Here is a 14193-nt window from a genome sequence, read left to right as displayed (position 1 = left end):
TGATTACAAAAACAAACACCATGAAATTAGAAAACATAAAAAACATGCTGAGAATATTTAAGGTAGGAAACATGAGGTCTTTAAGTTTGTTCTTGCAGTCGAAATAAGTGAATTTTGAGAGCACTCTTGAATGGGATCACTGTGTCTTTGTGTGTAAGTTTAGTGGGCAATTCATTCCACGTTGCTGGGACCTGTTATGCAAAAGAACGCTGTCCATATGACTTTGTTTTCATAGTGGGAATAATGAGTATATGATTGTCAGAAGAGGAGCGTAAGTATCTTGCTGGTGTGTACACATGGGTGAGGTCGGATATGTTGGACTAGAGTCCGTCAGTGAAACGTAGCACAGAGAACAAATTTTGTGTTTGATTCTGGATCGAGTGGATAGCCAGTGTAGGGTACAGAGCAGCGGGGAGGTGTGCTCTGATCGTGGTACTCTAAGCATGATCAAGAGCAGCTGTGTTTTGAACTTTTTGAAGTTTCTGGAGCAGATATTGAGATGAACCAGACATAATTGAGTTACAATAGTCCAGTCTTGAAAATACTAATGAACACACAAGTGTTTTAATGGCATCAACTGCAAGATATTTGCGAATGGAGTTGATGCGTCTCAGCTCATGATAATGTAGCCTTGCATATGTTCATGACATGTTGGTGCAATGGCAGAGTACTGTCCAGAGTAACACCTAGGTTTGTGTGTGTGTGTGTGTGTGTGTGTGTGTGTGTGTGTGTGATTAGGATTTTTAACGTAGCTTTAAAATTTTTTTAGTCATATTGCTACGATGTCTGCAGTGTGGCAGTTTATAGTGATGTCTAGCACTGGGGCATCATGCTGCAGACATGTAGTATGATGTCCCACCCAGTCACATTATTCTGACACCAGGCCGACCAGTCCTAACACCAACCTCTTAATGCTGGGCGTCTAGCGAGGCAGCTGTTAGTACCATTTTTGTAAGTCTTTGGTATGACTCGGCCGGGGCTCGAACCCACGACCTACCGCTTCCGAGGCGGACGCTCTAACCACTAGGCCACCGGAACGGTAGACACCTAGGTTTCGTACTGACTGTGTGAATTTAATGTTGGTGTTGCTGATATTTATTGTTTGAGGTAAAGGATGTGAATGAGAAATTCTTTGTGTTGTGATCAGAATGGTCTCAGTTTTATCATCATTCATCTGCAGCTTATTACATGTCATCCATGATTTCACATCAGAAATGCACCTCTCTACACCTTGCATGGTAGCATCGACTTCAGTTGGGTGGCTAGATTTGTATATTTGGGTGTCATCAGCGTACAGTTGGTGAGACACTGGATGATAATATATGACACTTGAGAGTGGCTCAGTGTATAGAATGAAGAGAACAGGTCCAAGAACAGACCCCTGTGGAACACCACAATAGATTAACTAGGCTGGAGTGTATTCCATTTGCGGACACAATTTGTGTCCTGTTCACCATGTAGGACTTGAACCACAGTAAGGCTGTATCATGAATGCCAAATACATGCTGGAGACGGTGAAGTAATATATCATGGTCTATTGTGTCAAATGCTGCTGACAAATCAAAGAGGGTGAGGACTGTAATCTCTCCGTTATTCAAAGCAAAAAGAATGTCATTAACTACTTTTATTAAAGTAGTTTCAGTACTGTGGCAAGGGCAATATGCAGATTGTACATTGCTAAAAAGACTGTTTGAATTCAGATGAGATACAAGCTGGGGTATAACAACCTTTTCTAAGATTTTTTATATGAATGGGAGATTAGAAGCTGGGCAGTAGTTCTTTAAATCGTTACGGTCTAGTGTTGGTTTCTTCAGCAGAGGCTTAACAATGGCAGTTTTGAAAAAAGATGGGAATTCCCCGAATGAGAGAGAGGTATTAATAACATCAGTTAGTGAAGGCAATACTGGATCTAAGCACTCAAGCAGCAGTGATGTTGGAATTGGATCAAGTTCACATGACTTTGGTGCACTCTTCATCAGAATTGTACGTACAAAATGCATAGAGACAGATTCAAATGCTGCTAATAGTTGCCGCTCAAATTCTGTATCCCAACTGTATGGTGACGACGAGTCAGCTGAAATTGTGGTGTCAAGCTTATCTCTAATGGTTTGTACTTTGTCACGGAAGAAATTTGCAAACATGTCCGGAAGGTCGACTGGAAAGAAGGTAGTTGGAAGTGGTGTAGATTTGTTCCTTGACATTAGCTTGTTAGTAATCTCGAAGAGCTCTTTGCAACTGGAACTTTCCACGATCTTAGTAGTGTAGTGGGCTGATTTCGCTGCATGGACTATATTTGTAACATTCTTTTTAGCGGCTTCATAGATTTGCTTATGAATAGTGAGTCTGGTGGAAAGCCAGAGCCTCTCAGCTTTACGGCGGTTTCTTTTAGCAGTGCGAAGCTGGTCCCTAACACTGCTATACCATGGAGAACACTTTTGAATTGATACTCTGCACTTGGTAGCTGGGACATGTTTGTCGAGCAATGAACGCAGGCAGTTATCGAGTTGTTCTGCTGTATGAGGTAAGCAAGTTGTTAGGTTTTCTTGGATGTCATGTATTAGTTTGGTTCTATTTATCAAACGGAGGTTTCTCTTAGTAACAGATACAGATGGAGGGTTAGGGACTGATACGTCAAGATGGCATATAATACAGAGGTGGTCTGATGGAAGTTCATGGGATATCAGGCAGGACCGTAGAATGGTATCATCAGGTCTATGAAGAATCCAGTCTAAAATGTGACCATGTTTATGGGTGAGTTGGTTAACTGACTGTTTGAGGTTAAAAACATTAATGGAATCCAGGAGTTTTTATGTGTTTTGGTTTCCAGGACAGTCAAAGTGAAAGTTGAAATCTCCAAGAATAATCAGGTTGCCACCTATCGAATTTCCATAGTCCAGGAGATTCGGAAACTGCTCCAAAAAGAGAGATTCAGTCTGCTTGTTTTTTCTACTACTAGGAGGGCGGTATCGGCAAAACAAAAATGGACTGACCTTTGCTCTAGTGTGAGTATAGTTTGGACTAGTTCAAACGATGTGTGGTCGAAAATGAATGTTGTGGTGTGGTTTATAGTTTATAAATAGATTATAGTTTGACTATAGGTTACCTCAAGGTGTGTGGAAGACAATTTATTTTTTCTTCTTCTAAAGATAGTGTATGTGTTATATAGCCAAGAAAATATAAGGATAAAAGTACATAAATACATAAAGAACACTTTTCATTTCCAGTGAAGGTATCAAACCCATGTATTCGGCGAAGAAGCGAACGTACATGCTACTGTTAATGCCTCATTTACAGTCATATTCAATAATATCAAACAATCATTTAAATAATTCAATAATATTTAAAATCATTCATTAATATTAAACAATATTTTATTGAGAATATTTTTAGTATTTTATGATTAATTACCTTTTTGTCAACGTATTTTAGAAACAGTTTTCAGTTGACGTATAAGTTCGATATTCTATTAGTGTCTACGATGGACCATTTTGGAATAGTTTTAGAAACTAAACTTTATATATATATATATATATATATATATAGCTTTATAACCTCTAAAATAATAAAAATGCATATGCAAATGTGAAACTGAGTGAATACCTCATGGAAAAGCAGTATGTATGAGAAGTAAATGGGAAAGATGACTACTTTTCATGCCTTTTCTGATAGTGTTTTGACACCCTGTAACCATGGCAACGGACACGTGAACACAAAACTGATGTCAGAAATAAATGTTAACCACCTCATATATAAAGTATGCATCATATAAATACATTTGGAGAGGGGGCAGAAAATGGCCCTTATTCAATATAGTCTTTTCTCTGGATATTGTGATTATAGAAAGCGTAAATGATCTAAGCACACGGTTAACCAAACTGACTGCTCTTGTGTGCTAAAAAAACTCCAGCCTGAATAGTCTCAGTTACACAATCTTGAGCAGTTATTGAAATAGAAAAAATGAATTTGTCCAGATTAGACAATACCAACTTGTGAAAGAGCAATGATAAAGGGAATTAAAAGTACTTTTAACAATACGTAAGATACAGAATGTTTTTCTTTTTAACAGCTAAATATAACCAGCAAGGAAAACTTGGGAAATTCTTCTTATTTAAGAATCTAACCCAATAAAAAATACAAAACTCTAGAGCGCCACCATAACCAGGTCCTCGGGATCCGGTAACGACTAAATTGTTCCACTGGATGTTTTAAGAAGTGACGTAATTGTGAAACGTTTTTATGACGTCAGAGCAACTTTGGTTATCTAAAGGTTGATTTTAACATACATGATGAGTATCGTATTACCTAGTAAACGAAAATTTTATCGTCTGGCACCATCAGAGAGTGTCCAAAATGCACGAGCGAAACTGGGGCCCCATTTTTCTGATGCAAAGCGCTTTAATTTTTCGCGAAATGACTCAGAACTGGTGAAGTTGTTACAGGAATTGGACAAATTGGATAAGGCTCGATTCAAGCTTCTCCGAGATATACGACGAGAGCAAGCTTTTCTGCTGAATACTTTGCGAGGACGTATATTGAAACCGAAAGAAGAATCGAAGACTTTAGTAACATCTTTAGGAATGTACAATGAGGAGATTGATGGTGAACCGTTACCGGCGGGATTCAGGTATCATTCAAATGGGCAACCCAAACTGTCCTCTGTTTCCAGGATTACTGAGTCACGAAATAACCTTTCACTTCGATTGGAATCAAGGGTGTCAGCCGGGTCTTTATCAAAACTGAGCAGTAAACGTTCAGAAACAGAAGAGCGTTGTACGCATCGCGAGAACAGGATCCCCGACGAGGAGCCAGATTATGGACGTGTGAGTAAAGAACTCGAAACAACATTGTCTGAAATCCGGGAGGACATCGCCAGATATAAGGTTACACAGCGTGGAAGTGCTTATGTTGGAGACAAAAAGCGCGACTTTCTGAAGGCAAGATCAAAACTACTTGACAAGCCATACTTTCCTGACTTTGCGACGCAGACTGTTTTATCTCCAAATGACCGCTTTGCAGTACAGCCAGGGTTTTCCAGACGAAAGAATGCAAAAAACACTCTCCACAAGCAAACTATTTACAGTCCAGCAAAGAGGGTATGTATTGGTTGCCTATGTAGGTTGAAGCATAAAAGCGCTGATTTTACAAGGCTACAAGAAAACAGGGATAAAACATACAGAAGACGATGGTGTAATTCTCCTCCTGAAAAGAAGATGCCATCCACACAGTCCGAGCCCGGTTTATCCACATCAAACATTTTAAGAAAGTCCTCAACACAAAGTAAATACGACAAAGAATCTTCTATAAGCAGCTCAATGAGGAGTTCATACCCCAATATTAAGCAAGACCAGAGTAGCATAATTTCTTTGAAGAGACCAGCTTCTGATCCAAAAAACAATACTAAACCGGTAATTTTTAACCGATCAGTCTCTGGTACAAAGTACTTACAGGGCGACAGTGATCGTCTTGTAACCTGGGCAACGAGAATAGGAATTTCAGCGCCAAATGTGTCCAATGGAAAAGCAAGCACAAGTGCGTTGAAAAATACTCGGTCGGACCCTCTCAACTACGTGACGCGGAGTATTAATTGTTTTCTCACCCGGGATTCTTTACAACAAAGGATGAAAGATAAAGAGGTAATATCTTTGAATTAGTTTATCAACCTTTAAAAGGTACATTATAGATTATTAGCAGACTTAGTCCCTACCTGTCTTGACCTACGAGTATTGATGTCTTTAATGATAAAAAAGAATGTAACTTGAGTCCAAAAAAATTTGCGTTAACGCGGCAATGTAGATTTTTTTTTAAACGGTTAAAATTGTAACGACAAAGTTGCTGGAGGATGGATACGCATTTTTCATGAATGTCGCTTTTTTCACGAAACATGTGCACATTCATGTCGACGCACATTTGTGACCTAAAATGTTTGATTTAAGTGAAATAGGTATAATATGCATCAAGAATGTAATATTTTAACGAAAAGTCTTTACACATCAATGCAACTTTTCACCCAGCAAGGATTTTTTTTTTCATAAAAAGGTGCCGTCTTCATAACAAGAAAACGAAAACGTAACAGTTTCATGAAGATTGGCCAACAAAGGATTCGTCACACGTTTGTTAATTGAAAATATAGATTTTTTTTAAAAAATGTTCGGCCAGGATATATTTTTTACGTAAAGAAAAACAATTTATAACGTTTTGTGTGAAGACTATGGTAATATTTGCTTAGCAAATCTTGGTGAACAAGACATATTATGTCTGTATCGCTGTAAAAAGTCATCAAGTCATCTTTTTGTAACAATATATATATATATATATATATATATATATATATATATATATATATATATATATATATATATATATATATATATATATGTGGTCTTACCGAGCATTATCATAACAGTGTAAAGAATGAGGGCACAAAAATATTGGTTTTACTTAAACATTTCTGAGTTCATCTCAATACTTGTGTCCGTAATAATGCACAATGCTTTTTAAAATGCCACGTCCTACTAGCTGTACTGAATGTTTTGTTGTCCCTATATAAAATAGATGGTTACAGTATAACTTAACAGCATCTCTAGGCAAGGGTCATCGATCCACTTTATTCCACGTGAGCCCATGACACCTTCAGCTAGCGGAAACATTATCTACTGCTCCGCTATCTGACTGAATGTTTGCGCTCTACGGTTTCGTACTTTGCATAGAGTCTTGATCTGAAATGAGAAAGAATTTCCCAGATTTTCAAATGTGCACCTGTTAAAAAACGGCTAGCTCAGTTTTGCCATTTTCACTTTCTTGACATCAACGAGGGAAATTGTAAAAAAAAAGAAAGAAAAAAAAGAACATAACTTATTTTTACATTTTACAAATATATTTTTAATCCATCTATTGCACTTTTAGAAGCTGATATTGCCTACTCGGGTAAAATTTGTTTTCACTATTTTAAGAACTGATTAAGTTAGTGTACTTTTGATTTGTTAGGCTGATTTATCGAGCGCATGGGAACATACATTTTGGTCAGATTTATGCTTATTTCCATAAGTACACTATGTAATGGAATTTCAGGCACAGTACTCGAAAGTAACATAGAGGTATGCCAATATTATATCTGCTGCGCATGTTGCAAATGAAAACAACTTCCTACACCTGTCGCGCCACCAATGTAGCGGAACAAACATAACCCAATCAGATCCCTCGTTACATTTGAACAGGGTGATTGTTAGGAATCACCATATCTCAGTACCACACAGCGACAAATATGTCGCACGCAAGTTTCTCCAATTTAAACATTTCATACTTTTAATTTCAAGCCTATGCATGTGGACCTCGCTGAAGTTGCCTTATTGAACGCATCCTAAGTGGTCACGTAATAAGTGTTCTCAATGGTTAATTGATTTTGCTTGGCATGTGCAGGGACTTGTTCATCCTCACGAAGGTGCTTAATCAAAATAGTTTCCGCTATGCATAGATCCCAAGGATTGATGTGGAATAAAATAGATCGACGACCATTGGCTACCAAAGATGTAGAACATGTAACCTTTTTTTTCTTCAGATTTCTCTCAACCTGTAAGAGATAGGAACATAAAAAATATACATTTTTATATGTAGGTTTTAAATTGGAAACTGTATATTATCTGACGAATTTAGTATTATCGACTCGAAAGAGTCGATAATACTAAATTCGTCAGATAATATACAGTTTCGCTTAAACATAAATTTTTTGATCAGTTTATATCAAATACATTGAAACGTACCATTTTTACACTTTGTTGTAATATATGTCTCATGTGCATATAGTGAACCGTGTCAGTAATTTGAGTATATGGCTTAAGCTTGAAATTACAATGATTTAAAATTTAAATACCATCTCTGTACTTAAATAGTTATAATATAAAATAACATTTTTATTTAAAAAATCCCTAACTCAGTTCTGTAGAACATATATCAAGTACATAATTACGAAATAGTGAGCAATTCGGTTTTATATGACAGAAGAATCTTTATGTTTCAAAAATATATTTAAAACATTTAAAATTTGTGATGTTTAGATTTCATATATTCTTTCCTCTAAAACAAATGTTTTCGATTTACATTCTGATTTGCTACGTTATAAAATTTCAGAAAATGTCTAGTTTAATATATCAAATAAAAGAGAACATTTTTAAGCTTACAAGAGAAAAAAAATGTATAGAAACCTTCAATCAGTGACTCTTCTAGTCTTAAAGTAACTAATGAACCCACAGTAGTAACAGAAACCAAGCCAAAAGTGTATGCCCCTTACTGTCACTCAAACACGTGCCGACGAAAATAGTAATAGAAACCAAGTCCAAAGTCTATGCCCCTTAATGTCACATTGCTTCTAATCCCTGCCGATGATACCAGACTGACGACCAATACTATTACTGGTAAACGTGTGAGTATCGCGTGATATTCATGCACAATGGTGGCTTGACGGACTTCAGACCTCATGTCCGTCACTTAACAGACTGCCAGTATGTATCATGTTTCGATCGTCATAACTTTTATATTTTGAACCGTTGTGGTGATTTTTTTGGTTATGCACCAAATAATTAACACTAATTCACACCGGGGAAGTATCAACATATAGTACTTATAGGCTGATGCATTTGTATGGGAAAATATGAACGAGTTTTTCGGATGGAAATACTGCACGATCTTGGGAGTACAGTACATCCATCCGACAAAACGAGTTCATATTTTCCCATGCAAATGCAGTAACCTTTTAATTATATGCTCATTTTCTTATTCTACACTACAAGAAACAAAGTAATTGAATGTATGCCGTATTCCAGACTAAATACACAAGCGCAGATTCATCATTACACAACAACATTATTAATGCTCACATAACTCCGCCCAGATAGATCTGAATTTAGTCGCACACTAGACATAACTTTCGAAAGAAAATGGCGTTTTGGTCTACTTAAAATTGAAATATGGAGTCATAGTGCGAATAAATGTGCATTGCATCAACTTTTCCATCTGGTCTGAACGAATAGATTTTGGTATTTTTGTATAATCTACAAAATGTCGTGATTATGGACTGGATTTATCTGTGCCAATTCTACATGAAGCACATCGGATTTCAGCGGCGACGGAACAGCGTGTTGACATCGGCAAGCGTGTTTCTGTTCTGTTATTGAATTTGTGAAATCATACTGTGGGGGAAAATATGAAGTCTTTCAATTGCAATTATCGAAAAGGCGCTATGGAATATAATGTTTATTTCATTTTGAGTGCAGTAAGGAGGGTGTAATTGCACTTGGAGTATGGTCGAAATTACAGTACAATTTCGAAATGTGTAATCAAGCTTGAGAACACATGACATAGGTCATCTAATCCGGTTTTGTAGAAGTAAGAAAGTACATTTTGAAGAAATTCAGGATGTAAAACTGTTAAGTATATTTTTATTACCAGCTAAAGATGACAGTTTATGCCTTGTCACTTGCATGTTATTCGTAGGGACCCAGCAATTTTACGAAATCTGGCGTCTATCGTCGCCTAAATCAGAACCATTGTATCAAAAATGTTAATGCGGAATGTGGCAAAGCACCTGCTATGTGGCAGTCCACGAAACATCTGCTTTAGTTCATTCAGAAACAAATTTAATCAACCAAAACGTAATGCGCCTACTATATAAGTGTACATGATTTGTTTACAAAGTAGTTATCATACAGCCATCGCTGTACATTTCTGATATCACGTTCAGTCGCCTACTTCGTTGAAACTTTATTTTGCGAGTCTATGAATTCATCCACATTGTCAACTTTGGCATCTCTACTTTCAAAATGGCCCAAACAGTTGGTTTACTTCATCCAGAGACAAATAAAATAAACCAAAAGTGCTGGCGTCTGCGTCCATTGTTTGTTTATAAATAGTAAGTAGTTCCTTTATTCATGTGAGTTCAAATTGAAGTGAGCACTAGTCCAATATCGTAAAATATTGCACGATTCTGACAATGTAAAATTACCGGAGAAAAAAAAGAGAGCATATAACAAAATGACTATGTGATATGCTAATGAGTATGGTAAGGTTACGTCTGCTCTGGCAATATATTAATGGCTGCAATTCAGTCTGTTGCTAAGAAAATGATTGATAAGCCAATTATACTAACACGAACGTCAAATCATGCTGTAAGTTTTCGTATTTGATCCATCTCTCCAAGAAATCCTTTTGGACTGATACAATTTTTTATTTTAAATACGAAATGTATCATATGACACATATAATCTGTGAATGTGATGCAACTGAAGGGCAGAGTAAAGTCAAATAGGAGCCATAACGCCGCATTTGATTTGGTGGAATATGGTGAAAATCGAAAATTGACTTAGATAATTTTTATATTAAGTCTCTGTCTACGTTTGCTTTTAATCCAAGGAATCCTTCAAAGTTACTGGGTAGAAATGGAAATTGTGATAGGTAAAGCTATTTGCGCTCTCTTTTGATATGACGGGGCATACAGGGAAGTTCGCACACATCCTGTTTTTCCATATTAGTAATGCATGTTTGATAATTATGTAAGGATTACACTTTGATTTAGCATGAACTATCTTGGTTTAGTCAGACTTCAGTGATAGATTATATTTTTACAACGTCAGACGCGTACATTGATAAAGCCAGTGAAGGCACGCAGTACGTACATACATACAAATTCATTATGGACGTATGGGTACCAAAGAAGCTCAGATGCAGAACTTCGGCTGTACGTTATTCTTTTATAGATATATAAACATGATAATAAGTTTTGAAGATTGTTTTTCTCTTTAGAGTTTTTCACATGGCTACTGTATTATTTACATTAATATACCTATATCATAAATATAAGATTTCAAATGGGTAATGATTTAATACTGAATTTATGAAACGAGTTTAATAATTTTGAGCTTTTGTGTGCCAAGGTGGGAAAACGATGGCTATAATGCAACGAATTTAATAGATTTAATATTAAATCATTATCTATTTAAGATTCTGAATATCACAGAGTTTACTGGCAAGAGTTTAGATGTAAAGAAGAACAAATGATTTTCGGCATTTCATTTAAGTTTTACTCAAACGATGCGCCTTTCAATTCTTGCGCGTGAAAAAATAGACCCACACGCGAGTTGAATTTAAAAAAAATGCACACGATAGCCAAAAGCATTTAAAGTTAGTTTTTGCACAAATTATAATTAAAAGAGCAGCAGTCATTCAAAAGCAACAGAACATTTGACACACAAATCATTTTTCAGCACTGGATCTCGCAGAGAAATTTCTGTGTGGTATCAAAGAGTTCACTCGTGTCAGGTCAGCTCGAGTTGCTGCGCCATACACATGGATTTCATGAGACTGTTTACCGCGTTTCCACCAAAAAGGTGCGTCGATTCCACTATGGAGATTCGCCACAGATGCATTATTGGATACGGCAGAAAAACATATTATTGCAGTTGGTGGATATTTGTGTGTGAATGGATGCATAAATTATACAAAATATAGACTATAGCGTATAGCGATTCCAGGTTTAACTTTTTGTGACCCGATATTTGCATATAATGCTTTATCATTTATGCCCTTGTCGCTATTTGTTTCACAAGAGAGGTGAGTTTATTTACTCCTATATGCTGAAATATAAACCACGCTTGCAAAATCCATATCGCGTGGTAGTAGCAATGTGAACAACGCGATTGTCTGCATTACAGTAGGCTGCCGGGCTTTTCTCCAGTATTTTTCGTGTCGGGCAGGTTGATGGATTTTCTCGGTTGCTCCACATTTTCGGTTTAACCTGGCAAAAGTCCATCGGGTTTAGTCCCACTGGTCGTGCAGTATTCATCCGAAGAAAAAAAACTCGGTCATATTTTCCCGTACAAATGTAGTAACCGACGAAATTTTTGGCGTTCCTCGCTTTTTACGAATACAATACATTTAACATGTTGATTACACAAACGTTCACCTTATTACTAATACTAAATACTTTATTATATAATTTATATAATCTTCGGCGATAGATATTTTCACATTTTTGATCTTCAAAAATGTGGGAGCGACAGTATTTTCATGTAGTTCGTTAGAGTATAGCGTTCGCAAAATTTAAATAGGCGCGAATATGTTTCTTTTTTAAGTTATAAGAGCCATGACAGATGAGCCAAGACCTTGACATCGGGAAGTCTACCAATGCAGGAGCTACGGTAACCGCGTGGTCTAAGACGATTGTCTTTACGGACTACTCAAACCTCTCCGCTTGAATTCGAGTTTCGGCTGGACCAACGTGGGCATGTGAGAAAGCTTGCCAGTAGCTTCCAGGACTCCTGATCCACGTTATACCCCACAAACCAAACGAAAACCTCGAAATACAAAAGCCTTACCTAAAAGCAACGTTATCGTGATTATCTGCATCGTGGGTCAATCAAATCAACCAGGTGATGATCAGATCCATGAGTGATTGATTAATCGATCGATATAGTCCCGACACATTGATTCATACATTAATTTATTTGTTAGCTTAATTGTTTAGCATCCAACTTATCGCATGTCTGCACTCACCCTTATTACAGAGATGGGATCCTTGTTTGCTTCGGTCTATCTGTACAACCGTCCACCCTGACGTCAGCTCAGAGAAACCTGACAGCACGATTGCACAACAAAAGCTCAAAATATCAAACCAAATTTAGTTGTCATGTTTGTACGCATATATAGATAACCTGGTTATATTTTTATGCAATTATATACATATTTCAATTGTATATACATGTGGGTTTTTAGAAAAACCTTATTACCATGACAAAGTAAAAACTTCATAAGGCAGACACCGTTACATTTGGTTTTCATATTTGTATTGACTAAAAGGCCACCTAAGGCAGACATCATTATATTTGGATGACATGTGTATCGACTAAAAGAAAACCTGAGGCAGTCACCATTTCATTTAGATGACAAATGTGTATTGACTAAAAGGCCACCTGAGGCAGACACCATTACATTAGGTTGTCATATCTGATACGTAGATGATCTGACTAAATTCTTCACACAATTGCAAGAGTTTAAACTTTTTGTCGTTTGTTGTTAACATCATTTTTTTACTCCTTAATTTGTTGGTCTTAGACCTTGTTTGGACGAAAACCTTGTTAGCACGACCAAGCAAACGCCTTGAGGAATGAACATATGAAATTTGGCATTGATATTTGTTTCTTTAATGACCTAGATAGATTTTCTGGCCATTATAACATTTTTGTTTGTTTTAAAATTTGTTTAAATTATTAAACTTGATTGAGGCATACGTGCTTTACACAGGCAAATCTATTTGTAACCTTTGAAATTTCATTTTTCTTTTCTTCCCCACAGGCAGACGATGTGAAGCATTTGGAGATAAGGGTCAAGGACTTTCTCAAACGGTGCAACCAGAAATAGCGAAGAGAGAGAGAGAGAGAGAGAGAGAGAGAGAGAGAGAGAGAGAGAGAAGGAGGGGTGGGGGTTGTTGATTGAAAGTAAGTTCGATGATCTATGTCCGATTGTGACCCAAAATATACATTAAAATTAGATTCAGTTTAATGGTCTTATAACGTGCTGCATTGCTTAGGGTAATCTCGCCAGATTTGCGACAACGTAAACGCATTTTGTATAGCTGCATCACGTTTCACTATCAGTTCTTTAAAGTGCTTTTTGAGATAAAACTGTTTGACATTGGTTTGATGGTATATTGACCGTACATAACAGATCAACCTCTTGACGTGGGGGGACATGGAATTCGTGCTTTACGACAACAGTAAAACATTCATTCCGTTCGGCTTTCGGATCGTCATATTTTCATTGTTCTTCCCCTCCAAAATTGTAATGCTTCACTGATACCTGTGGAGGAAACCAGTCTGATAAAATAAGTCCTCCTATATGTTAGTGGTCTGTGTTCTAATCTCACCTATTCATAAAATATTACAATTATTGCAGACTGATTCGTCCGCAACATATCAGAGCACATATCGACCATTTTAAAACACCTTTTCGCGCTCATGAGATGCAATCGGATGAATCGGCCTTTAGGTAAGCTCTTCAACATTTTTCCATATCAAATCCGATGTTTTGCAATTCACATGCAATAACAGAATCATTCCGCTCACCGCCATTTCGAATTACCACGCTACAGGGTGGTTTACCATGTGTTCTATCAGTCTCGAGCGATAAATCATATTTATTAATTGTTTT

At 36.9% G+C, this 14193-nt stretch overlaps 1 protein-coding gene across 1 annotated transcript; it reads left to right on the top strand.

Annotated features, from left to right (window-relative positions):
- Window positions 1–4286: 4286 nt before the first annotated feature.
- LOC149802888 (uncharacterized) lies at window positions 4287–13628 on the top strand. The gene is made up of 2 exons (XM_089951324.1): window positions 4287–5633; window positions 13339–13628. Exons 1-2 carry the CDS (start codon window positions 4287–4289, stop codon window positions 13402–13404), a joined length of 1413 nt encoding a protein of 470 aa, XP_089807450.1. The 3' UTR covers window positions 13405–13628.
- Window positions 13629–14193: the final 565 nt, after the last annotated feature.

The sequence above is a fragment of the Sinohyriopsis cumingii genome, chromosome 3 (genome assembly GCF_028554795.1).
Source record: "Sinohyriopsis cumingii isolate HCF-2022 chromosome 3, ASM2855479v2, whole genome shotgun sequence".
Lineage (NCBI taxonomy): Eukaryota > Metazoa > Mollusca > Bivalvia > Unionida > Unionidae > Sinohyriopsis > Sinohyriopsis cumingii.
This window is presented reverse-complemented; position numbering and strand designations above follow the sequence as displayed.